At 61.8% G+C, this 25,962-nt stretch overlaps 1 protein-coding gene and 1 pseudogene across 5 annotated transcripts in view; both read left to right on the top strand.

The window, feature by feature from the left end:
• The window catches only part of MLLT1 (MLLT1 super elongation complex subunit), a 69,728-nt gene extending 44,137 nt beyond the window's left edge, over positions 1-25,591 (top strand). For 3 of the 5 annotated variants that reach the window (XM_034945992.4, XM_034945990.3, XM_034945993.3), the window contains exons 4-12: positions 5,259-5,402; positions 8,855-8,980; positions 13,264-13,827; positions 17,907-17,994; positions 19,434-19,542; positions 21,909-22,008; positions 22,150-22,221; positions 22,561-22,632; positions 22,799-25,591. In XM_034945992.4, the coding sequence (XP_034801883.1) occupies positions 5,259-5,402; positions 8,855-8,980; positions 13,264-13,827; positions 17,907-17,994; positions 19,434-19,542; positions 21,909-22,008; positions 22,150-22,221; positions 22,561-22,632; positions 22,799-22,927 (1,404 nt within the window). In that variant the 3' untranslated portion in view covers positions 22,928-25,591. The remainder of the gene's footprint in view (positions 1-5,258; positions 5,403-8,854; positions 8,981-13,263; positions 13,828-17,906; positions 17,995-19,433; positions 19,543-21,908; positions 22,009-22,149; positions 22,222-22,560; positions 22,633-22,798) is intronic. The other 2 variants (XM_055104062.2, XM_034945991.3) reach the window with 1 other exon arrangement.
• On the top strand, positions 23,587-25,591 carry LOC103786209 (uncharacterized; annotated as a pseudogene).
• Positions 25,592-25,962: the final 371 nt, after the last annotated feature.

Here is a 25,962-nt window from a genome sequence, read left to right as displayed (position 1 = left end):
GACAGAAGACAGACATGCTTTGGACTATGAGGAGAGCTGGCAGAGAGTGAGCTGTGCTCTGTGCTTGGGGACAGCAGCAGGCCGAGGTAAGGGCAGGTGGGGGTCAGGAAGGGATGAGCTGGGTGGAGGAGGCGTGGAAGAAGGCAGCATGTCCCTCTGGCTGCACCGAGGATGTGGAGCCTCCTCCAGGCTCATTGAGGCCATTGGTGGGCTGGGGTGAGCCCTGAGCCCATGGAGATACCGTGGCCTGAAAGGGGGCTGTGGTGGAAGCGGGTGACGGTTAGGAGGCAGGTGGTCCAGGAGAGAGGGGCTGGCCAAGGAGCTCGGGAGAAGCGGCTGGACTCGCCATGCAGCCAGGGTGCACAGCTGTGGCCAGGAGTGTGGAGAGGAGAGGACCCGGTTCTGAGCCCCAGGGTGCCCTGTGCCAGGCAGTGGACAGAGCTAGGGAGCGTCCCTGGGGTATCCCAGTGCTTTGGTACCGTCTGGCTGTGCCTCCCCAGGTGCCCTTCTTAGCCCAGGCTGCTTTTGGGGGCACTCACGGCTTCTGTGGGTGATAGGCAGGGTGCTGAGCACTGTGGCTGTGGCATTGCAGCGAATCCCCCCATGCTGCCCGTGAAGAACCTGAGGCCTAGGAGGCAGGACCGCGGCCAGGCTCCTGCTGGTGTCCCTCAGGCCCCAGGCTTTCTGCACGAGGATGCCCCCCAGCCACGTTCATCCTCTGCACAGCCGTGCTGCCAGCGTCCACTCAGAAGTTACCAGGGAAAGTTGGAAGCATTTACAGAGGCAGATGCAACAAACCCCCTCGTAGCCGTCACCCACCCAAAGGTGGTCCCTGCACAGCCAAGCCCGTTCCAGCCTGTGCTGCCCTCCTGGTCATTCTGGAGCAAATCCCAGACATCCTCATTTCATGTGTGAATATTTCATAAGGGGCCTCTAGCAAGACAGTGCTACCAGGACCATACCCATGAATTAGTAATCTCTTATGTTACCATGTTACTTGGTTATATTAATTGATGATTAATAATCCCTTAGTCTCTCAATATGCCAGTGTTTAAAGTCTTGTTTTTTTGTTTGTTTGTTTGTTTGAATCAGGACGTTGATGAGATCCACACGCTGTGATTCTTTGGTTTGTCTCTTAAATTCCTTTCTAGATTCTCCCGCCCCCTTTTCATTCAAGCACTCTTTTTTTGCTTTGCTATTTATTTGGTGAAGAGTCAGGACCATGTGTCCCACAGAGCTTGGTACCATCTGGTTTTTGCTGCTTGTGGCCATGCAGTGGCACTCAGGATCGCCCTCTGACTCGTGTGTCCGTGTCTTGGGGGCCTGAATCTGGAGGCTTGGTCTCTCTGTGTGGCTGCCCACGTCTCTGCTGTCGGCCAAGTGGATGGTGAGGTGCTAGGATGCTCTCGTGGTCCTTCTTGGGTCAGCTGGGACAGTCTGTGCAGGTTAGCTGCTTGCCTTCTCCGGGTTCACCTAGTGGTGTCACTTCTGTAGGAAAGGCAGGACAAGAGCTCTCCTCCCCCACCTCGTTCCCCTTTATCTGCCAGGTTCCAGCCAGCCCTGTGCCCAGAAGTGCCTTTGCGCCATAGGCCGGAGGGTGTGGCTTCCTGAGACATGGATGCGGCCGTTGTTCCTGAGCTGAAAACCCTCCTCCACCTCCGGACAGGGCTCCCCCTCCGCAGGGGCGGCCAAGGCCCTTCTCCCCAGGGTCGGCGTCACCACCTGTCTCCACCGCAGCTGTGCTGGAGCCCGGGGGTCCCGCGAGGACACCGCAGTCCGTGCCACTGTTTCCTGTGTGAGGCCACGCGTGCTCCTGGCGGTCCAGCCTGGGCACCCGTCCACCTCTTACCCTTCTTGAGCCAGCCAGCTCCTGGCCATCCTTCAGCCCCACCACAGCCTCCAGGGAGCCTTCCCAGCCCCTCCCACCCCTGCTGCTGGACCATCCCCCCTCCAGTCTGCCCTAGCATCTCACTCAGTTGGCTCACTAGGAACTAGGCCAGCTGTGCACCTCGGGGGAAGACAGGAGAGGAGTCCTCACAGCCCCAGGTTCCCAGTTTGGCAGGGACCCACGTCCCTGGGACAAGTGTCTCCGTAAAGGCAGGGGGCACAGAGGAGGGGCACGTGGCCACATTTGAGTCCTCAAGGAAAGCTGCGTAGGGGAAGTGTGGACTTGGCAGGGGGCGTGTCGGTTAGGGATACATTCAGTTGCTCGGACCAGCTGTGTAGCGGGGCTTCCTGTAGGGGCTGGTCTTCTTACAGGACAAGAAGGCAAGAGGCGCCAGGGCCTGGCATCCCTCCACATAGTCCTGTGGTGGAAGCCGCCCCCACAGGCACCACCTCTCGCGTTTTGGCAGGACAAAGAGAGGTGGCGAGAAACTTTGTCCCTGCAGTTTTGTTTACGACTTGGGAAGGAAAGCCCTCCCTAGGCCGCCCTCCCTTCCATCTCCTTACCCAAGCCTAAGTCACATGTCCCCTCAGACAAGGGGAGGGAGCCCTAGCCTGGCCCAGACAGGTCACACCTCCCCGCCTGGGGCTGGGGCAGAGACCCACTTTTCTGAGATCGGGGCTTTCCCCACACAAGGTCACTGTCGGCCACACCGGCTGGCCTTGGATCGGGAACCTGTTCATGTTCACTTGTCTGCTGGTTCTGGAGGCTCCTTCCCATGCAGGTGCACTTGGGACTCCTGGGCGGCTGCAGGAGCTGCCGCTGCCAACTGTGTTACTAGCTGGGCCCCGACTCCCAGGAGGCGCCTGTCCCCAGAGCTTGCGGAGCCTGGTGCCACCCGTGCGAACTGTCCAGCACTGCAGGCAGGCTGGGGAGAGACGGCACTCTGCAGCACCTCCAGCCCCTTGGTCTGTCCCCTCTCACCAGGACTGAGGGTGTGGTCGTACACCTGCGAGCTTAGGCTGCTGGGGAAAGGGCTGAGAATAAAGAGGGTGCAGAGGACGCCGGGCCCAGAGCTCTGCCCTGCGTCCCCACTGCTGACTGAGCCGGTGTGATGTCTCGAGCTTCTCAGCAGTGTTCCCCAACTCAGAAGCCTTCACGGGACGCCCATCCTCTTAGTTATTTTTATCCCGGTGGACTGCATTTTAACAAAGTGCGTTGTAATTCACCTACCATAAAATTCAGCCTTTTAAAGTGCACAGATTTGGTGGTTTTAGTATATTCACAGTGTTGTGCAATCATCACAAGTTTTAAATTCCAGCATATTTTCATCACCCCAAAAGAAACCCTGTGTCTGTTAGAGCCACTCCTGCACCTCCCACCTGCCACGGTACCCACTCATCCGTGTCTCTGCATTTGCCTCAGCCTCCCAAAGTGCTGGGATTGCAGGCATAAACCACGATGCCTGGGCCAAAATTTTGAAATGTTTCCAAAGTTCATGTGATCTAATTGTCCTTAGTTGCCTGTGCTTTTGGTGTTGTATTATAAGAAACAATTGCCGAATGCAGTGTCGTGATTGATACCTGTATTTTCTTCTGAGAGCTATGTGGCATTAGTGCTTACGTCCAGGTCTCTGATCCATTTTGAGTTATTTTCTGTGTGTGGGTGGAGTAGGGCCACCACCATTCTCCCCCGGGTGGGTATCCAGTTGTCCCGGCACCATTGGTTGAAGAGACTCCTCAGTCCCCATTGAGTGGTCTCGTCACCCTTGTCAAGCACCAGCTGCCCATAATGTTAGGACTTGAGCCTGCACGTTTGTTTGCTTGTTTGTTTATTTGTTTGTTTTTCAGACAGAGTCTTTCTCTGTCGCCCAGGCTGGAGTGCAGTGATGCAATCTTAGCTCACTGCAACCTCCGCCTACCAGATTCAAGTGATTCTCTTGCCTCAGTCTCCCGAGTAGCTGGGATTACAGGCTCCTACCACCACGCTCGGCTAATTTTTGTATTTTTAGTGGAGACAGGGTTTCGCCACGTAGCCCAGGCTGGTCTCAAACTCCTGACCTCAAGTGATCTGTCTGCCTCAACCTCCCAGAGTTCTGGGTTACAGGCGTGAGCCACCGCGCCCGGCCCATGCACGTTGTTTCTATGAAAACCTCCCTTCCTCCGTGTGACATTCGGGCTTGTCATAGTGCGGTTTTCCCACACTCCCCTGGGACCTGTGGCTTACATCATTTGGGATGGGGCAGGGTTCTTAAGGAAAAGCAGATGAAATTGTCTTGCTTCAGCTGGGCGCGGTGGCTCACACCTGTAATCCCAGCACTTTGGGAGGCTGAGGCGGGTGGGTCACAAGGTCAGGAGATGGAGACCATCCTGGCTAACATGGTGAAACCCCGTCTTTACTGAAAATACAAAAAATTAGCCAGACGCGGTGGCGGGCGCCTGTAGTCCCAGCTGCTTGGGAGGCTCCAGGCATGAACCCGGGAGGCGGAGCTTGCAGTGAGCCGAGATCACGCCACTGCACTCCAGCCTGGGCAACAGAGCAAGACTCCATCTCAAAAAAAAAAATATATATCTTGCTTCGAAATTTCAAGGTTCACAGGAACGCAGCCCCTGCACATGCGGCTAGGCCTCCACAGGAGCCCGTGCAGACAGCTCCTTCCCGCAAGCCTGCCTGCCCTGAGCCCTCCTGGCCTTTCTGTATTCATCACAGCCCCTCACTCACAGCCCTTTTCCAGGCCACCCCGTCAACTCCTCACACCTTCGTGCGGAAAATCCATCAGCGCCTGCCCCATGCCAGGCGAGCATCCCTGTCTTCTGGGTTGGCGAGGGTGCGGGGCGGCACCCAAAGTGGACAGAGCCTCCTGGAAACTGGGTCGTGACCTTGTACTTTTGCCCCCTGTGGGTGCTGCGCTGTCGTTCGAGTCTGCGTCCTGTGTCCTGCGTCTGTCGGGCTTGGCCCTGGCTGCAAATGAAGCGCGGAATAGAGGTGATGAGATTGTGGGCCTCAGAGGCCTGGGGCAGGTCTCAGTGCTGCCACGTGTTAGTTGGTCTCTGTGCGTCGGTTTCCCTGTCCGTTAGTGGCGCTGTGAGGGTTGAAGGGGGTACATGTTTCCCGTAACAGTCCGAGAGCATGGCTATGAATGAGCTTGCTTTCTGCCATGGGGCCTGCAAGACCCAGTTAGCTGCACATAGTAAGCTGGTCGATTTTGAATAAGGGCAGGGCAGGAGGTGCCCTGAGAGAGAAGTGGGCGCAAATCGGAGGGAGGGGAGCAGAGGCCCAGTGAGGGAGAGGGGAGGACCAGGGCCAATGGGGAGCTGTGTCCCTGCCCCACGGCCACCCTCTGATGCAGACTTTCTTGTTTTCTCTGTTTCAGGAGGAGCCGAGGAAGGTCTGCTTCACCTACGACCTGTTCCTGAACCTGGAAGGCAACCCGCCTGTGAACCACCTGCGCTGCGAGAAGCTCACCTTCAACAACCCCACCACGGAGTTCCGGTACAAGCTCCTGCGGGCCGGCGGGGTGAGTGTGCCCCGCCCCTGCCCGCCAAGGGGCTGCTCCACCGAGGCTGCTTTGCTGCGGCCGTCTGTGCCCAGCCAGAGGTGTCGGTGCTGGGGGCCGAGACCCGAGGCGCAGGTCACACGGCAGCACCCAGCAGAGCTGGAGGGGACCTGGGAGCTCCACAACCTGTGCCGGGGCATGGTGGCTGCAGGTGACTCGTTGCTGGTCACCCTGTGCTTCTGGGTGGCCATGGGTAATTAGCACCTTCCTGCAGGAAGTGCTGGGAAGGGATGGGCGCGAGGCTGGTCTGACCGCGTGGCTGGGCCTGGAGCTGGCTTGTAACTAGCCGGGCAGGGCCTCCGCACAGGGCCCCTGCCGTGCGCATCGCCATCACCTCTGACTTCGGGAGGCCAGACGACAGTGCCAGCTCTGGGGCCAGGGCTCTCCAGGAGTCGTGTGGCCGGGACCCCCATGCGGTGGCTGGAGTTGAGCCCTCCGGACCCTGTGGGGGCGCAGAGTTCCCCATGAGGGCTCTTGGCAACAGGGTGGGCGCAGGGCTGGTGGTGGTTATGGAGGAGGGGGGCGTGGAGGGAGGGATGTGCAGGCTGAGGCCTGGTGACAGAACAGCAATGCCACCTTCAGGGCCCAGGGCCACAGAGCCTTTGCCTGGGTGCCAGCCTGAGCCTGTGATGGAGCGGGCTGGGGTGGCATGGTGTGTGTCATGTGTGGTGTGTGGTGTGTCATGTGTATGTACGTGTGTGGTGTGTGGCATGTGTCTCGTGTATGGTGTGAGTGGCATGTGTGGTATGGGGTGTGTGTCGTGTGTACGTGTGGGGTGTGGCATGTACAGTGTGTGGCATGTGTGGCATGTAGGGGTGTGGTGTGTGGTGTCACGGGTGTGGGATGTGTGGGGCGTGTGTGTGTGTGTTGTGTGGTATGTACATACGCTGTCTGCTGTGTCATGTATGGTGTGTGCATGGCGTGTGTGTCGTGTCACTTGCGGGAAGTGTGTGTGGTGTGTCACGCACGTATGGTGTGACGTGTGTTGTGGGGAGTATGTGAATGTGTCAGGTGTGTATGTGGCATGTGTGACGTGTGGGGTATGCGGGTGGGGTGGGTTGCCTCCTGAGTGAATTTGGGGCACCGTGGCTGTGGGTGTCAGGCTGGGGAGTCCTCCTTCCTCCTCATGGGGCATGGTCAGGTCCTTGGTGGCCGTCGTTCTCCTAAGAAGAAGGAGGCGTCTGTCCATGTAGAAGCTTGAGTGAGTCCTGCTGCGATCCTTGTAAAGCCCTGCTTGTGGTTCTGATCTGGGGAGGGCGGTGCCGGCGTGGGTCTATGTGGATGGCGTGGCTGAGTGCTCGGTGGCCCGAGGATGTGAGGGCTGGGTCCCAGCGCCCTCCTGGCTCCGCTTTTCCACCTTCTTTCATGGCCAGGTGTTTTCACCACGTTTGCAGTAGGTGTTTTTGGGCATCCCCGGAGGTTCCGTGGTGGCGTGGCTATGGGAAGTGGCGTTCCCTGGGCCGCTCTGGGCTGCAGCCAGGACCTGGCTCCCTGTGGGAGGCGGCTTCCTTTGCTCCGCAGCAATGAAGGCTCTGAGGGCATCGTCTCAACACATAAAAGCCAGGGGCGGGGAGGAGGCGCAGGGCAAGGCTGGGAGGAAGGGCCAGTCAGGAGGGAGCGCTGGCTCCACAGAGAGACGCGCAGGCTGAAGCAGGCGCCGTGGGGGGTGTCTGCCCCAGGCGCTGGGCGCTCTGCCCTCTGAGGGTGGGCTGTCTGGGGAGCTGGCTGGCTGGGCAGGAACTTTCCAGGCCTCCGGGGCTTGCCCTGGAGTGGGGCTCTCAGCCTTAGGAGCAGCCGGAGGCCTCGGTGGCAGGGGCTCCTCTCGGGGCTTCCCGGGACCAGGCAGTGGCCGTCTAGCAGCAGGTGACCCCAGCCCCCCGCCGCGGGTGCTGGGAGACCCGGGAGGAGGGTCTGGTTTCTGTGTCAGCGAGCGCTGCTTTCTCTGCTCCTCTCACTGGGGGTCGCTTGGAGATCGGTAATGGGAGAGAGGGTAGGACTTTCCGCTGTTCCAGCCTTGTGCCCCTTAGGACCGTGTCTTGTCTCTGCCCCCATGGCTGAGGGTCTGTGTTTCCGCCGGGGAGCCTGGTCCTCCTGGCAGCACTTGTGGGAGGTGGGAGTCATCTGCGTGTTCAGTTCCCAGTTCCTTTTTCTCAACGGTCTGTGCTAGAGCGAGACACTGCGTGATCCTGAAAGTCAGTCTAGGGCATTGTTTTGAGGGGAAAGAAGGTAAATTACCATGAGAGTTGAAGGAATGGGCCTGAGAGCGAATGGGGCTCAGCCTCCTGGCAAGCCGATCTGTGCATGGCAGCCTTCTGTGGCTCCTCCGTGAGCTTGCGTGGTGTGCGTGCTCCAGAGTGTGGAGGGCCTCCCGTGGCGTGTTTTCAGGGACGGCTGGGGCACACATGCTGTCAGTGCTGAGCTATCATGGTCAGACAGGCTCTGAGAAGCAGCTCAGAGCAGGGACCCTAGGGGCCCATGGCCGCATGACATCAGCGTCCTTAGATGAAAGGCTTGGCTGGCCGGGAACTGCAGGTGCTCAAGGCTGTTAGCGGTGCTTCTTCTACCGACTTCAATACTTTTTTTTTGAAGTGTATTTTCTTCTTTTGTTCTCTCTTGCGGCCATCTGGGAGGCTTTTCTCTGTGGTGGTGGCGTTCCTTAACTCGCAGTGTTGATATCTCAAGACCTTGCTCCGAGCTTCCCCCTGCACAGCAGGTGTTTCCTGGGAGCCCTCCTGGAAGGACCCCAGAACTTTCGTCATCCGTAGCCTCTGATGGAGCGCAGGAGCAGGTGCCCCATGCTGCAGGCTCGCTGGCTCACTCGGGCCTGCTTTGCAGAGAGCCCCCCCCAGTAGGCACGGGTCGTCTGCCTTGGTCTTGGCCTCAGCCTGGGTGCTCTTGCCCTGTTCGGGTCCGCTGCAGTCACCGCACACCAAGGACGGCTCATTCCCCGGGCACGTGGGACCCACTGGAGTTGCACCCATGTGCACCCTGGGAAGTTGCTGCCTGCCTTTCGCAGGCATCTGGCTGGCCTCTCACACTTCTGAGCTGTTCCCCCTAAACCTAAGCGCGTAGGTCAGGCTTCGGCCGCAGCTGCCTTCTCATGATTCTCAGTGTGCTCCGCAAGTCTTCTTGGGCCAGCCCTCCGGTCCACTGTTCCCGGAAGGCCGCGTGGCCCCACCTGGTCCCAGCCATCCTGGGACCCTGGGCTTTTCTTCGCTCCCCACCCATGCCTGCTTCTTCTGCGTGCTCAGCACCCAGTCCCCAGCAGGGAAGCGCCTGGGATTCTTTCGGGAAAGCGCTCAGGCTCTCCCTTCTCCCCTCCTGCAGAGGGAAGTCCCACCACCTTCAGCCCGGCCCGTGTGGGCCCCCTGCCCCCTGCCCATCGATAATGACTGTCTCTTCTCTGTCACTAGGTGATGGTAATGCCCGAAGGAGCAGACACGGTGTCCAGGCCCAGTCCTGACTACCCCATGTTACCCACAATTCCACTCTCTGCCTTCTCTGACCCCAAGAAGACCAAACCATCCCACGGCTCCAAGGTTAGTGAGGCGGAAGGCCCAGTCGCGTGGGAGCGCCGGGGCCCAGCTGTGGTGGGTCTGGCCCCGGCGCCCTCCCTCCACTGGGCTGGGCCTTCCGCACCTGCTCGCTCCCTTGGCGTCTTCCTCTTTGAGCTCTCTGCACACCCCTCGCTGCGCACTGCCGCTTCCCTAGGATTTCAGGAATAAGCCCGTGATCATGGGCTCTTTGCCCTGTTCATCTTGAGGCCAGAGACCCTGCCTAGTCCTCTCCCGTTCTGCCAAGTGATGGCAGGGCCCCAGGACTGCTCGGCCTGAAGCCCTGAGACCTTCGCCGAAGGCTGTTGGGGCGGCCGCTGGGTAGAGTGTCTCTGTCTAGGCTGCAGCTGCCCACCTCTTCAACCCTCCTGAGGGCAGCTGGGGCTACTTCTGCCCTTGGCTATGCCAGGCTTTGCATCTCGGGCTATGGCTCACTGCAGAGTTTCGTGGGGGAAGGGCAGGGGAAGCCAGGTGGGTGCCAGCTGAATTTCAGTGTGGAAGAAACTTTTTACGGTCTCATCTCGGCCCAGTCGGTCAGGTGGGTGGCACTCGGCCTTTCTGAGGCTTCTCTCTCTAAACCGTCCCTGAGCAGCAATTCAGAAGACAAGCTAGAGAGCCCTTTGATGGCATCACAGTGTCCCTTTAACCCGTGAGCACGCCCCAGTCCTCTGTAGCTGCCCACTCAGCACAGTCGTTCCTGGAGGCTGAGCGGCACAGGCCCTCGGGGCAGCTGCCCGGTGCCTGCCACCCACACATCTCTCCACCGGTCCTCTCCTTTCTCCTCACCTCACTTGTCTGCCAGGCCCTGCGTGTGGGCCCAGCCATCCCAGGCAGGACAGGCAGGGCTCTCCAGCTGCCTCACAGACTCACCGTCAGCCACACGGGAGAAGAACCGCAGCACCCAGGCAGGTCTTTCTGGCTCTTTCCCCAAGGCCAGCAGGTCTTAGAAATCGTCAGACTTGCCAGATTCTCTGAGTAGGAAACGGAACCCTGGGGTCTCCCCACTCGGCCTCCTGGCCTGTCTCTCCCTGAGCCTTGTGGAGGCTCAATGAAGGAAAAGCTCTTGCTGGGGATCTTGGCAGTGTCCCTCTCAGCTACCACAACAAGGTTTCTTCTGTACGGGTCACTTCAAGCCACCTAAAACCCTGCGTAGAAAGGACTTCTTGGTTGGAGAGGTGCCCTCCCTGGGGCTGGCGGGGCTGCGTCTGCTGGGGCTGCTGGTGGTATCTTTTGCCGGAGTGTCTCTGAGACCCCTGGAGGCCCCAGCTGGTGAGTTTATCCACCAGGCTTAGGAGGCCTGTGGGCTCCACCCTCTCCGTCCCTGGAGGCTTCTCCAGCCACCGGGTGGAGAGATGTAGGCGGCATCTGTGGGGAGCGTCGGGCAGCACGGGGTCCTGCCGAGGCACTTGTCTGCTGAGGGCATTCTGAGAAAGCCCCTCTGCCCTGAGCCCTAGCCTGGTGAATGAGCTGTCGGCCCCACCATGGAGCCCTGGGTGGCACAGGCCTATGAACCGGCCTCTTCCCCAGCTGAGCGACCTCCTTTGGTCACTGGCTGTCTGCCTGGAGAGTGAGTGGCCGGGCCATGTGCTCCAAGCAGAGGTGCCTCAGCAGGGCTCCCTGAGCCCAGAGAGATGGGATAGGTGGGCCTTTTGGGGCCTTGCCCATCAGAATCCCCAGGCCGGGGGACTGCTGGTGAGTGCAGCTGCGGCAGCTTTAGGGGACTCAGTCCTGGGGTTTTGTCCCCACTTCACAGCCACCACCCAAGAGTGGCGTGGCAGGCAGGAACCACAGCCTCATAGAGGGGGCAGGACCCTCTCACGGCCTTGCCTGGCAGCAGCTGCAGGGAGCCGGGTGTCACCCATGTAATGTCAGGTACTTGGCCTGGTTGCTCTTTCCCGTGGAGGTTCGCAGACAACCTTGCAAACGTGATTTTGATGGCTTCTCACCCTGGAGAGCGCTCATGTTATGCTTAAAATTTAGTGCCTAATTCGGATCACGAGGTCAGGAGATGGAGACCATCCTGGCTAACACGGTGAAACCCTGTCTCTACTAAAAATACAAAAAGTTAGCCGGGCGTGGTGGCGGGCGCCTGTAATCCCAGCTACTCGGGAGGCTGAGGCAGGAGAATGGCATGAACCCGGGAGGTGGAGCTTGCAGTGAGCCGAGATCGCACCACTGCACTCCAGCCTGGGTGACATAACAAGACTCCGTCTCAAAACAAAAGCAAGCAAACAAACAAACAAAAAAATCATAGTGCCTAATTTCAGAACCTGTGGTGTCGGGTGCCTGTGCTCCTGTGTGGGAAGGCTCCTTCTAGCCAGGAAGCCCTGGTGGCAGTGGCGGCTCAGCTGACTCCAGGCCAGGGGCACACAGTGAGAACTGTGTTAGGGGCCTCTGGCGTGCCTTTGGAGTTTGCTCTCATTCTGCCCTTGGTGGCTGTGACCCCGGCTGAGCTCCTGCAGCCCAGCTGGGCGTGTGTCCCCTGCTGGAAGAGGCCAGGGTGGCAGGTGGCATTGCAGTGTCTCACACCTCCCTCCTTGGGTAGTAGCTTACTGTGGAGCACAGCCCCATTCCACACCCCAGCTCCCAAGGGGACACCCCCTGATAGCCCTGCATGGCCCAGGCCAGCTGGGGGGATTCTGGGGGCACTCCCACTGTCCCAGGTGGAAGAGCCAGGCTGGGCACAGGGCTTGCCCTTTCTCCAAGGAGGTGGCAGAGGCCTCACAGCCACTGGTACTGTTCCTGAGCCTTTGACACTGAATGTGGGCTGTGGCTTTGCAAGAAGATGGCCAGCCCAGGAGACTGGCCATGGGGCAGCTGCTGTGTCTGCCCTGTGGTTTTTTGCTGGGAGGAGTCTGTCCCTGGACACTCAGGTGGTTTTCAGAGGCCTCTACCCAGCCTGCCCCTCCCGCATGTCTTTGGGGGATCTGTGAAGCGTGGCCCCCCTCCTCCCTGGTACTCTCACTGCTCCCGGAGCCCCTCCCCAGGGCCTTCGGGGTCTGGCTGCTGCTGGCTTCTGTGCTGGGAGGCCAGGTACACAATCGTCTGGATAGGCTCTGGGGCCGCCGTGCACCTGCTGGCCGCTGCTCCTTTCCTAGCAAGGGTGGAGCCCCTGGTGGCTAACAGCAGAGAAGCCTGCTCAGTGCTCCTGGGTGTGTGGGGTGATACAGGGTCTCTGTAGGGAAGGTGAATGCGTGGCTCCCACCGCGGGGAGTGCTGGCAGTGTGCCTATCGGATGGGGTGTAGGGCAGAAACATACAGCATACAAGCAGCAGCGCCCAGGCTGGCCGCGGGGTGAGCCAACTCAGCCATGGTGCTGGCAGCCCCCACACTGTGTGCTCGCTGCCAGCCTGGCCTGTGCCATTGCCCAGTGAGGTGGTGGCCTTGCCCTTCCTCGAGGAAGCAGGCACAGATGGCTGGGGTTTTCTGCCTGGGTCCTGTGGTGTGCAGGTCACAGAGCTGGGCTCACTCCTGGGCCTGTGTCCTGCTGCTCTCTGCCATCATCTTACCTCTGTCCTCAATGGGATCAGCCCCCGAGTCCAGCTCCACCCTAAACCCCCGGGGTTTCCGAGGCAGAGACCTAGGAATGTCCTCGGTGTTTTAGGAAAGCGACCCAGGCGGTTTCCCTTCCGGGAAGCCTGGGAGCTGTTTGCTCCATGCGGTACCTGGGACCCAGTGGGCGCTCAGCAGTTGGCTTCCCGAAGCCAGGCCTGAGCTGGCTGGACCCTGGGGGTGTGGAGTCCTGGGGAGAGGGGCCGACGGGGCTCAGAAAGGAAGGCCGTGAGTGACCGAGCAGGAAGCACTGAGCTTCCCGCACGTAGCATGAGTGCTGGGCGAAGGAGGCTGAGATGAGGGGCAGGGCTGCGTCCAGTGCCCGCCAGCACCCCGCAGTGCCAGCGCAGCCTCTGACTTGCCCGGGCCCAGCTGCGAGGTGTTAGGGCGGGCGGGTGCGGGCGAAGTGGCCATGCTCTGCCTGACTCACCCTGTGCTCTTCTTGAATCACTCAGGGAATGTCAGTTCAATTCTGAGGGGAATCTTAGCCTGCAGCTGCCGGGGACCAGCTGACACTTCCTAGTAGTTTAAAGGGACAGCTCCATGTAAAACTCTCACCTGCTGCCTTACCTTTTTGCTTTATGGAAGAGTTTCTCTAGCTGAGGCTGAATCAGGTGGATTATGCTTTGTAGGGGTTAGGGGTGGCGGAGCAGGGCGCCCCGCAATGCCACGTGACCTTGTCTCTCCCCTTGCCCTCCCTGCTCTTGGCCTTGCAGGACGCCAACAAGGAGAGCAGCAAGGCCTCCAAGCCACACAAGGTGACCAAGGAGCACCGGGAGCGGCCCCGCAAAGACTCCGAGAGCAAGAGCTCCTCCAAGGAGCTGGAGCGTGAGCAGGCCAAAAGCTCCAAGGACACCTCGCGGAAGCTGGGCGAGGGCCGGCTGCCCAAGGAGGAGAAGGCGCCACCGCCCAAGGCTGCCTTCAAGGAACCCAAGATGGCCCTGAAAGAGACCAAGCTGGAAAGCACGTCCCCCAAGGGTGGGCCCCCACCCCCACCCCCACCCCCACCCCGGGCTTCCAGCAAGCGGCCGGCCACCGCCGACTCGCCAAAGCCCAGCGCCAAGAAGCAGAAGAAGAGCAGCTCGAAGGGGTCCCGGAGTGCTCCAGGCACCTCGCCCCGCTCCTCCTCCTCCTCCTCCTTCTCGGACAAGAAGCCGGCCAAGGACAAGAGCAGCACCAGAGGGGAGAAGGTGAAGGCCGAGAGTGAGCCCCGGGAGGCCAAAAAGGCCCTGGAGGTGGAGGAGTCCAACTCAGAGGACGAGGCCTCCTTCAAGTCCGAGGTGAGTGAGTGCTGGGGGCAGGGCAGCCAGGTGCAGGCCGTGTGGTGGGACCCGCCTCCCTTCTGCAACAGTGGAAGGAGGTGGGATCTGAGCCAGGACCTCAGGTCTCACCAGCTGCTCCTCCCACTGGCTTCTTGTAACCTGGGGCCTCCACGCCTCACTAGGCTTCGGTTTCCCTGTCTGTCAGGTGATAAAGTCTGCCTCATGAGGAGTCCCTCCTCGCCTCCTCGGTGGCATTTGTGGGTGATTCTGGTAAAGCATGATGGTGTGGTCCTGAGGTTCTGAGCTCCCCTCCTCCAACAGCCCCCTGCACGGGCCCGGGTCTTGGCCGCTCTGGTGCCAGTGGGCAAGCGTGTCTCATGGTTGCTCTGACCATGGCGCGGTCAGCCCGGCCTGGAGCTCTGCCAATAGGGCATCTGGGAGACTCACCCTTGTCTGGAGGTTAATGATGAGGGCTTCAGACAGCCCCTAGCCATGAGGAGCAACAGGGCCGTGCCCGGCTCCCTATTTAGGTGGCTGGTGGGGTCAAGAGCATCCCTCCTGCCCACACCCATCGCACACAGCTGTGACTTGGGGATACTCACATCTGGCCCCACCAGTGTCTGAGCTTGGAACGAGGACCCCTGTCAGGGACCGGCCTTGTCACCATGAGAGGCTGCTGGCTTGTCCCACAGCACAGCGTCCGGACATTCTCAGAGGACTGCATCAGACATGACTTGAGCCGCAAGAGCTGGTAGCCACCTCATGGTCTTGTGGCCAGACCCTGTTTGGGGCCTGGGACGGCGGTGGTGTCTTCCAGCGCTATTATCTGGCACTTGGCATTTAGACAACAGACACTGGGCCAGGTGAAAATGAATGAATGGATGGATGAGGGTTGGGCCATTTACCTCTATTGCCAGCCCCAGCCCTCAGGGGCCTTTTGTGGGTCCGGCTTGCCCTCAAGGAAGCTTTGCCTTTGGGTTGCTGAGGCTTTGAAAAGCCGCTGGGGCTTTGAACGCAGGTCCCAGCCACAAAGCCCGAGGGGGTTATGTGGGCAGCGCTCATTGCCCCCAGGGCCCTCATGGAGGTGGTGGGGCTGGCTGGGGGTGACGGTCCAGCCTCTGGGTAACAGTGCATCCTGGCTCATAGACACATAGGCTGGCAAGGCTGAGTGCCCGGTGCTCCCATGGCTTGGCAGTGGCTGAAGACGGCACCATCTGCTATGACCCTGAGGCGGTGGGGGGGCCGGTGCCACCTTCCAGAAGTCCCGGGCCATCTCAGTAGCCCTCCCAGCTGTGGGAGGGCCTGGTGGTGCCTGCTGGGCACCGAGCCTGACCCCTTCTCTGCCTGTGCAGCAACCACAGCCCTGGGCAGGCGCTTGTCCCCTCCCTTCTACCCCAGGGTTGGGGATAGGTACTGAGCGACATGCAGTCCCAGGCCAGGCATCTCCAGGCGAGGCCTTCTGGTACCTGGGGCTGGGTGTGCAGCACGCTGGGCAGCGGCAAGGCAGCTCCACGGCCCGCTCCACTCCGCTCTGCTCACCCGGCCTGGCCCCCGGCAGTGAGCGAGTTGGCTCCTGGCTCCCGCCACCAGTGTTGTGAAACAGCTGGAATATTTTGTGGGGAGCTTCCTGCCACCTCGGACGCCGCTGCTTAGAGTGGCTGGGCGGCCTTGAGGCTGGAGTTGCTGGAGGAGGCTTTGGGACTTCCTGCTGGCCGACGAAGAGCGCCCCGCGTGCTGAGAGGCTGTTGAGCGATGCGGCTTAGCGCCCCGAGGTCTGTGCGGGAGTGAGACCCAGGCCCCAACAGCACAGAGTCCCTGACGCCTCTTCCCCCGGGGGCTTCACCGAAGCCCAGGCTGCTATGGTGAAGAAGCACATCGGCCTTCCAGACCACTGGCCCCTTGGCTTCCCCTTGGCCATCTTGGGCTGCTCCTCCCCAGAGGCTGTGTGTGGCTGTGCTACCAGAACCAGCCATCGGAGGAATCTGCACCAACTGGGGTCTGGCCCACGCCCACCCTCGTAGGGCAACTCTTTGGGCCGAGTCCCCGGGCCGAGCTCCCACGTCCTCCAGCTGCTGCCTTGGGGTCTCCCTGGCCCTTGGGGATCTGGAGTCAGTCGTGGACCCAGTCTGCTCCGCCCTCCCTCTGAGCCCCGGGCCTGCTCCGGTGGCCCTTCTGATCACACCACCTTAGGGCTCTTCTGGCTGAGACCATTTCCGGATTCTTTTCCTCCCTGCCCCTTGGATTTGGGTGGAAGGAAAGGGGATGCGTGTGGCTGACTGGCTTTCCTCTGTCTGGCACGGCGCCAGGACAGGCTCGGGGGCCTCTCAGGGCTCAGCATCCTCTCTGCTTCCATCCCTGCTGACCTTGCGCAGCCTCCTTTGGCCGCCTGAACTGCCCCCTCTCCACCCTTAGTGAGAAAGTGCATGGGATATGGGGCCAGGACCTTGGATACTTCTCCAGTCCACCTCCCTCCAGGTTGGTGCCCACCCCTCTGCCCCAGGGATTCCATCCGGAGGTCAAGGGAGGACTAGCCTTGGCCTCGGTGTCCGGGCAGCTGGCGGTGCTGGGAAAACTGAGGCTGACATAGGACGGCCTTGTTCTGAGTAGCAAGGCCTGCTGGTTAGAAGGCTGGGGTTAAATAGGCCATCTCTCGGTCACCTCTTACTCACCCCCGGCCCCCAAGAACAGAAGTCCAGGCTGTGCATCACCCAGCTCCAGGCAGGCCCAGCCAGGGGTCCTGGACGCTCTGGGGTATGTGTTCGGGACTCAGGTAGCCTGAGTGGGCAGTGACTGATGGGCACCATGGCAGGCTTTCCCAGTGATGATTCATCAGGGAGCGCCATGTGTTGGTGGGAAGGGGCGCTGGCAGGGGCTGGTTTGAGGGGCAGGAGGGGGCTGGGTTGGGCTGCAGTAAACCCTTGGGAAGTCCCTCTTCCCTCTCAGGCACGGGTGAGTCTGGACCTGCTGCTTGGGGAGGCCTTGGGCTTTCGTGGGGCCCCTTCTGCAGGGTGGAGGCTGTCTCCTCCACATGCTAGGGGAGGGGCCGGGGGCTCCCAGGCACTCAAGGTCCTGAGTCCCACCAGCTCAGTACTCCGTTCACGGCTTCCCTTGCATGGCTGGCGGCTGCAGCGGCCCCTGCCAGAATCCAGCAGACCAGCTGCCTCCTCCTGATGGAGGGAGGACCCTGGAGGGGACTGGTCTGAGGGGCTCAAGCCACCTAGTTCCACCAGACGGGCCCCCGAGGTGAGGGGGCTGCCCTGGGCCCGCCATGTCCTCTGGCACACCCCTTGGGATGAGCTCATTGGCAGAAATGTGGGCCCAGAACAATGGGCCCCTCCCCGTGCAGGTGTCTGCAGTGCCTGCCTCCCGTCCACCCAGGAGCTACACCTCTGCCCCATACGCGCCTGCCCTGCACTGTCACCCTCTGTCCTGGCATCGCACCCCTTGTGTCCTTGTTGTGGCTTTTACTGCCCCCTGGTGGCTGAGCCTGGAAGGACAGCTGCAGGAGGAGGAGGCGGGTGGGGCCGGGCTTACCCATGGCTTCTGTCCCCTGTGCACGCACGCTCTTCAGTGTCTTGGGCAGCTGGCGGTAGGAGCAGCGAATGGGTGGGGATACAGAGCTCTCTGCCACCCCTGAGCCCCGGACAGCACTGGGTCAGAACAAGAAGTGTCCACACCCAGCTTTCCTGTTCCAGACATTTTTGCGACACCAGTCAATGCCTGCCCTCTTGGACGAAGGCAAGGCCCACCCACCTGTGGGACTTCAAGCCCCTGCCCCAGCCTCCCTCCCAGTACCCTGTGCACCTGCCTGGGTAGACAGGAGAGCCCACGTGGTCCACACGGTCTCCTGGCGCTACCGGAAACCCAGACATCCACGGGTGTCCTAGGGCTGGCACGGGAGGCTATAGGCTGCGCATGGCCTGGCCGCTGGCTCCTTAGTGGGTTCTCAGCGGCACACGTGGGTACCCTTGGGACCCTAGGGGTGTCTGGGGGAGACCCACTCAGCGTAGCTGCTGCCAGGGGGCCCCCTTTGTCTCTGCTGAAAGGTGACAGCTCTCCCTTTCTCCCCTCCCTGCCCATCCCACCATTGGGTGAAGTCTGCCCAGTCAAGCCCGTCCAACTCCAGCTCCAGCTCAGACTCCAGCTCAGACTCAGACTTCGAGCCATCTCAGAACCACAGTCAAGGTGTGTATGGAGAGCAGCTGGGGGGCACGGATGGGGCCGGGGAGGGCCCGGAGCTCAGGCCACATGGGCATTCCTCAGCGTCCACTGCCTGCACAGGCTGGGCCCTGCAGATCTGTACATGGAGGGTTTTGGTGGCCTGGGGGAGTCTATATTTAAAAGCAAAGCAGGAACAAGTCACCAGACCTCCAGTCAGGCCCGGGGCACTGTTCCTTGTGGTGGCTGTTGGCATGCACCCTGTGCCTGGAGCCAGGCTGGTGAGGGGCTTCTGGTGAGGGCCCTGCCCATGGCCAGAACTCTCCCTGTGCTGCTGGGGACCATGGACGGACGGCGTCACCTCCTCCGCCCATCCCACCCGCTCCCCAGGGCCAGCGAGGCGCTGGCTGCCTGTGGACGGCCGGGGTCTCCTGCTGCCGGAGTGTTTGGAGTGCCCTCTCCCTCTCCAGGCAGGCCACCCTGAGTAGGGGCGGCTTTTTGGGGAAAGGACATAGGCCCATTGGCTGCACCAGCCTGCCCCAGAGTGGGGAGGGCCCTGGGGACCAGGCAGCCTGCAGGACACAGTGGGAGAGCTGCCCTGAGCCCCCGGCCCCAGTCCAGACCCCAGCACCCACTCCCAGGCAAAAAGCGTTTCCACTCCTGGATTGGAACAAGAGCCTCCTTCCCCCTTGGCCTGGAATCCTTTGCAGGGGGGCTGGGGGAGAGGAGTGTGCGGGGTTGTGGAGGGAGTCTGGCCTGGAATTCAGCCGTGCAGTTGCCGAGGGGGCTGGGGGATGGGGCCCTTGAAGCCCACACTCGCTCCAAGTGTTCTTATCTGCCGGGAAGGGAGGGGGACCTACTGAAGCGGGATCATGTGACTAAGGTAATTGAGGGCTTTGTGTCCCTCTGTTGCCTTGGTAACAGGAATATAAACCAAGATGCCGTCTGTAGGGGACTGGAACCGTGTGCCTCTGGAGAAAGGGGAGGACGGTGGACTGGGAGCAGCAGAGGGGATTACCGAGGGGGTGGGCAGGCCGGCGTAGGGTGCAGGAAGACAGATCTGTGACCCCAGGCCCAGCTTCCCAGCCGGGCTGTGGCTCCCTCGCCCTCCCTGGGCTCTCGGCAGAGCTTCTGATCTCTGTGCCCCGAGCAGAGGAGGGGTTCTCCTCCGGCTGCAGCAATGGAGGGGCCCTGCGCGCCCACTGCCGGCCAGGCCCCTGAGGCCTGCGAGCAGGGCCAGGAAGGTAGGGAGGGGTGGGGGAGCCAGGGCGTTCTAGGGGAAGCAGGTGGCTGCCGGTGTGGGGGCAGTTCTTAGAGATGGGCACAGGGACCCCCAGGTGGGCGGGCGTGTGCATTTGGGGGTCACCAGTGTCAAGAAGCTCTGCGTGGCCTCATGGGCGAGGGGCCCTGGAGGCTCAGTGGAGCCCTGCCCTTGTCTCCCCTCCCTCCCTGCCCCGCCTCCCCAGGACCCCTGCGCTCCATGGTGGAGGACCTGCAGTCCGAGGAGTCCGACGAGGACGACTCTTCGTCAGGCGAGGAGGCTGCCGGCAAGACCAACCCGGGGAGGGACTCCAGGTGACGGCCCGGTGGGAGCCAGGGGGCGGAGGCGGCCACCCGGGGCGACTCCGGCTGGGTCTGCAGTGATTGTGGGGCTGCAGGTGGGGTTGGGACTGGAGGGTCCCCTGGGAGGGCCAAAGCAGGGATCCATCCCCAGGCGGCCCCAGTCCAGCCTGGGCCTTGGGGTGGGCCTGGGGCTGTGTGTCCTCTCCTGGTCCCTGAGGCTGAGGGCCTCAAGGGCTGCCCCCATCTGGGGCCTTGGGTGGCATCCCTCCTCGTGGTCGCTGGCAGGTGTGGGCTATCTGGCAGGGAGGGGTGCAGGAGGGAGCCCAGGCTGGAGGTGGGGGGAGGGGAGCAGGCCTGTTTCTCTGCTCTTGGGCCAGGAGACTCCCAGTCCTTTCCCACTTGCCTTACATGGGGCGAGGATCCATGGAGAGCCCCGTCCTGGGGCAGTGGACACCCAGTGTGGGAGCAGCTTTGGCTGCCTGTGGCCTTTTCCCCGGGAGGCACAGGGGTGCCGAGGCACATCCTTGGGATATGCAGGACCCTTGGCGTGACCCCACCTGGGAGAGCTCCATGCGCTCGGCCTCCAACCCAGCGACAGTGGAGAACGTGCCGGCCTTGGCCCCGGGCACACAGGCTTCAGCGGGCGGGGGTCCAGGCTTTTCCAAAGCTGTAGCAGAGCCGGCAGTCAGCCCCTCCTCCCGTGAGGCTGAGGCCTCCAGGCCTCAGTGGTTCCTATTGGAGACAGGGCTGGTTATCAGCCTGCACCCAGCAAGGTGCATGGGAGCCTCACAGACGCCTGCAGGTGTGTTGTTCACTAAAGCCACCTTCACGCAAGCTGGGCAGCAGGTTCTGCTTGGTCCCCCGTGTGCAGCGCGCCAGGCCAGCAGGCACATGGCGGGATTCCCACCCACCGCAGACAGAGCAGGAGCAGTGGCTCACTGCGGGGGAGCCGCTGGTGGGAGGTCTGGGCCCACGACTCCGACAGGGACTTAGACTCTAGACACGAGGAGGGCTGTGGCGTCCCTGGGACAGGACCTGGAAGCAGGCTCCCGCCTCGTTCGGTGACATTCAGGGTGGATTCTGCTTGCGCCAAGAGCCGTGAGCGCAGAGAGGCTGACGGAGGGTTCGGTTCTAGAGGGGCTGGCAGGCACGGCACAGGGACCGAGCCACACGCGAAGCGCCTTTCGATTCCTCCCGGAACGTTTGTGTGGGCCCTGGGTGAGGGCTTGCCGGCCTTGTCCCTGCGTTGCTGGGGCAGGGAGCGCACAGGCCGCACCGTCGGAGCTTCTGCACACCCTGGTCTGCTGCCTGGGAAGCCCAGTCTGCAGCGGTGCCCAGCCGTCATCCCAGTCACCTGTGGGATGCGGGGCAGAGGCCGGCAGGAGCGCAGGCAGGGGCGTCGCCTGGGCAACGTGAGCCAGACCTGGAGCTGCCAGAGCCGGGAGGCAGCTGCAGAGAGTGGCCCCAGCCTGAGGCCACTGAGGGGCAAGTTTAAGAGATGAACGGAGCCTGCGCCGGGGCAGGAGCAGGCCAGGAACAGGGACAATGGCTGTGCTGCCCACCGGGGAGTCCAGTATGCTCGAGCTGCTTCTGGCACCTCCTTGTTCACTAGGAGGCCTGGGGTTTGCTGTGTTTTAAACGTGTTGTGAAGTGATGGTTGTCAGGGGCCCCTCTCACTGGATCAAGCCCAAAATATCCCTGGCAGAGCGGGACCCCAGGCACGCAGAGTGAGAGAAAAATGGGCCCAGGCTCTGTGTGTGGTCATAGCAGCCTCCTTTCACAGATGGGGAAACTGAGGCAGAGGTCAAAGACCTGCCCCCCAGGGTAGGGGAGGTTGAGAGCTTGGACCTCTCCCCACCACCAGATACCCCTGTTTAGGGCCACACCCTCTAGGGTCAGGGGGCCGATGTAACTGATGGAGGCCTGCTGTCCAGAGCAAACCAGGGTCAGGCGGCCACGGGAGCATCAGAGGGACGGGCGGCCATGGAAGCCCTAGGGCAGTGCTGGGAGAAGAGGGCAGGTTTTCAGCAGGCAGCTCCTCCTCCCCTTGTTAAAGCCACAGAACCAAGTCAGAGGACCACAGCCCAGCAAGGCCCATTGGCTGGGGGGCTCTGTGTCCCGGGTATCCCGGGCCACTCTTGGCCTGCTCGGGCAGCCCCCAAAGGGCCTCTGGGTGGCCTGGTTTTCTTGGGGTTCTTTCCTCTTGGGGGCCACACACAGTATTTTTAAGTTGAGGTTCCTGCGCAGAGGTGAATGGAGCTTTTGGGGGTGTGTGGGCTCAGGCACCGACTCCGTGCGGGGCAGAGGCTTGAGCCTGGGGGTGGGGTGGGGGCGGTGGTGGCGGCAGGGGCCTGATGCGCCCCCGTGTGTCGGTTCAGGTTGAGCTTCAGCGACAGCGAGAGTGACAACAGCGCCGACTCCTCCCTGCCCAGCCGTGAGCCCCCACCCCCCCAGAAGCCACCCCCGCCCAACAGCAAGGTGAGCCTGGGGCCTGCAGGCAGGGGGTGCACCAGAGGCCGGGCTTAGCCCTGGGCCGGGCTGTCCTAGGAGGGTTTGTGGGGCCTTCGGGGCTGGGGAGGGTGTGGGCCACAGCTCAGCAGAGACCTGGGTTCCCTGCAGGTGTCAGGCCGGAGGAGCCCCGAGTCCTGCAGCAAGCCTGAGAAGATCCTCAAGAAGGGCACCTACGACAAGGTGGGGGGCACCTACGACAAGGTGGGGGGGGCACCTACGACAAGGCGGGGGGGCTACGGAGGGGTGGGTGGTGGGAGTTGCAGCCAGTGGAGGACCCCAGAGCCCCCCAACACCCCACAGTTGGACTCTTCCTGGGCAGGAGCAGGGACAGTCCTTCCTCCCCTCCCGGTGTGGCCTTGGAGCTGAGGGGCTGCCCCTGCAGCCTTGGGCCTTCCTTGGGGTGGACGTGGCTACCTCTGTCCTGTGCTGGGATGGACTGGGTCATGGGTGGGGCTGGGCACGGGAGCAGGAAGGGTCCAGGGCCCCCACACGCTGCTGAGACCTGCCCCCCCTCCCCAGGCCTACACGGATGAGCTGGTGGAGCTACACCGGAGGCTGATGGCGCTGCGGGAGCGCAACGTGCTGCAGCAGGTATCGCCCCCCTGAGGGTCCTGCCCGGCCGAGGTCGGGGTGCCTGTGAGGAGTGTGGGCTGCGGGGGCCCCTGGTGCTGCCCCAGGAGCCCCTACCTCTCTTGGGGAACAGGGCAACCCCACCCTTGGCCTCCTGCCCCTAAAGCCACCTGCCACCACCTTACAGATTGTGAATCTGATCGAGGAGACTGGCCACTTCAACGTCACCAACACCACCTTCGACTTCGACCTCTTCTCCCTGGACGAGACCACCGTGCGCAAACTGCAGAGCTGCCTGGAGGCCGTGGCCACATGACCCTGGGCCGCGTGCCGGGCCCCCACCGCCGGGGTCCTGGGAGGCTGCAGCCGGGCCTCGCCTGCCCTCCTCTCCCGTCTCGCCTGCCCGCAGCACTGCCTTAGCGACAGCCCTGTCCTCGCCCGCACGGCCCGCTGCACTTTCCTCGGCGGCTCCCTGCCCACTCTCCCCGCTCCATCGCCAGGAGCCCTGGGGCCGGGCTGGGCCACACGCGAGCCGCCCCCCGGGCTCTCTGGGCTCCCCTCAGAGAGCGGCTGGTGTTGAAGGCAGCTCTGGGCAGAGACAGGGCCGGGGGCCCCTCGCCCAGCCTTGGGACCAGCCCCCACTGCTCGGCGGGCTGTGCGGCGTCGCTGCCCCAGCCTTTCTGAGCAGCGGATCGACGGCTGGGGGGCATCTCCAGCCTCCCGAATGGTTCAGAACACACCCTCCGCCCACCCTGGACCTCAGAAGGCCCTGCCTGTGTGTCTGCGTCGTCCTCCGTGTAGACCTAGCGCCGGCTCCTCCCCGGCTCGCGCTGCGCTGGGGTCCGTGCTGTATAGTTCTCTCTATTATATATGTGTGTGCACTGTCTGGTCAAGAGCAGTGTCCATGTGCGTTTCTGTGGCAGCAGTGCACGTGGGGTGGGTGGGGGGTGCGTACGGTGGGGCTTGTAGGTTAAGATGTCTCCGCGGTGTTGTTGTGGGGCTGGAGGCCGAGCCAGGCACGGCAGCTGGCCCTCTCCAGGCGCATGGAGGAATTCTCCCTTTGCCGTTCCAAGGATGCCGCCGCCTCCTACCGGGGCTCCCGGGGGGTCGGCCAACACTACAAAGGGCAGCGAGTCCTCAGGGCGCCCGGGAGCCACCAGTCTGCTCTCGGGCTCTACCCAGACTAGCGCCAACAGTCTCCGCGGACAGACTCGCATCAGCCGCCCTGGGGCTCGGCCTCCTCCCATAGGCTCCTCTTCCTCTCTTTCATTCAAGTCTTCAAACTTTGAAAAAAAATATGAGCTTTTGCCAAATAAGACGGGATAGTTTATGGAGTTTTCTGAGGCGCATTGAACTCTGGTCAGCCCCTCGAGCGTGGGCTCGGCCATCAGCAGGCCCGGTGGGTTGGCCGGGCTGGCCCTCCCAGGCTGCCTTTCTCTCTGGTCGCGGCCTGGCCCGCCCCGGCCTCCACCGCCGCAATTCATGCTGGTGCCGCGCCCGCAGCCCCACTCCTGGTATGCCTGAGATTCTCCAGGGGCCAAGCCGGTCCTCCTTCCCAGCCCACTCTTCCAGGGCCAGGACGCTCCCGCGGAGCCAGCCCATCATGGCTGGGGGTCCCAGGGGCTGGAGGCCTGCCTGGTTAGCCTCTGTTTCCCAGACATTGACTCGAGGCGCCTCCAGTCCTCTCAACCCCCTGACTTTCAAGTCCTTTCAAGTCCTTGTGCCCTGACCAAGTTATGAGGAAAAGAGGGCTGAGGGCCTGGAGGTGGGCTCGCACCCCCTCGAACCCACCTAGATGTCTCCTCCTCCCCACCCTATGAGTTCAGACTTGGGGGCTCCATCTGTCCCTCCCTGAGGTCCCTCATCTTGTCCCTGCTCTGATTCTGTCAGCAGATCCTGAACACTCCTTGGTGGGGACCCATGCCTCCAAGGCTGCCCCCAATGCCAGCTGTCCTGGGGAAACTCCCCAGAACTCTCGGGGAAAGGCCCGAGAACCTTCGGAGGAAGCCTCCGGGACTCCTCGCCACCTGCTCTGTTTCTCTCCCGGCCCCACTGCCTTCAGGTATCAGGAAGAGGGCAGGCCCCTGTGCCCCCTCTCCCCTTCCCAGGGCGGCCAACAATACTCCACCATGGGGCGCTTCCTTTCTTCTCTGGAAACTAAGACATTGGACTGAAGGAACTGGCCTGAGGGGGGCTGACCGGGGGCCCGTGCTGCTGGGTGCTCTACGCACAAGAGGCCGCCGGGGTCACGGACAGGAACCTCAGCCCAGGGTGCTGGCCTTTCTCCTTCGCAAGAGTCCCCCAAAATCCACACAGCGACTCAAGCAGCCTTCCACTCAGCCAGAGGAGGGTCGGGCTCCCCCGCCTGCTCTCGGTGGTGGCGTCTGGCCCTTCCTGCCGTTTCCAAGGCCTCCGGAAGCACCAACCCAGTTCTCAGTTACCTCCTCTGGCCAGAAGGCCTCACGTTGTCCTCCAGAGCTGCTCTGGGCCCAGGGCTGGCTCCGTGACCACCTGATGGACGTGCTGGGCAGCATGGGCTCCAAAGGCAGCATTCCCAGCTGTTCTCCCACCCCACCCCAGCTGCCCGGCGGCTGGGCCCATGAGGGCTCTGGGGACACTTCCATAGGAAGGGGCCTGGCACTTTGTGATTGCCACGTGTTTCGTGTTAAGCCGCCTGCCCCCAGTGCAAATCTCTGTGTTTTGCTCTCTCCTGAACAAAAATGTAAACCGACGCCGGAAAGCAAATGGTATCGAATACCTTTCTTGCCCATAAGGGTTTTTACAAAGAATGTGTCTCACTAGGAACTAGGACACTCATCGGCCCGAGACCAACTCATGGATGAAAGGAATAAGGAGAATCGTGTTTGTAACGAGTTACAGGATTGTTTCTTTCCTGGATTTTAAACTTTTGTTAAATTGTGAAATTATGGAGGAGTTTTATAGAAAAAAAAAGTGAAATAAAGTCAGATGGGAAAGCAGACGCATGCACCTGCCTGGTTCCTCCTGTCCAGTCAGTGGGCAGGCGTGCGAGGTAGCCTGGGGCCCTCTGCCCCGACTACCTGTCCCAGTGCCCCCAGATCAGTGACCAAAACGGGGAAGGAGGGTTGGGACCAAGCCTGGTGGGGGTGGGGAGTGTGAGCAAGGCTGGAGACGATGCTACCAGCAATTCAAGAAGGCAGAGAATTCAGCTCACATCCTGCTTCTGATGCTGTGCTCTCTACTTGGAAGCAGACAGCAAGGTTTGGGTTGAGAAGAAAACTTGGTTTCATAAGGTGGATGCATGGATGATGGATGAACAGATGGGTGGGTGAGTGGATGGGTGGTTTGATGGATGAGTGGATGATTGGTTGG

Source organism: Pan paniscus, chromosome 20 (assembly GCF_029289425.2).
Source record: "Pan paniscus chromosome 20, NHGRI_mPanPan1-v2.0_pri, whole genome shotgun sequence".
In the NCBI taxonomy this organism is placed as follows: domain Eukaryota; kingdom Metazoa; phylum Chordata; class Mammalia; order Primates; family Hominidae; genus Pan; species Pan paniscus.
This window is presented reverse-complemented; position numbering and strand designations above follow the sequence as displayed.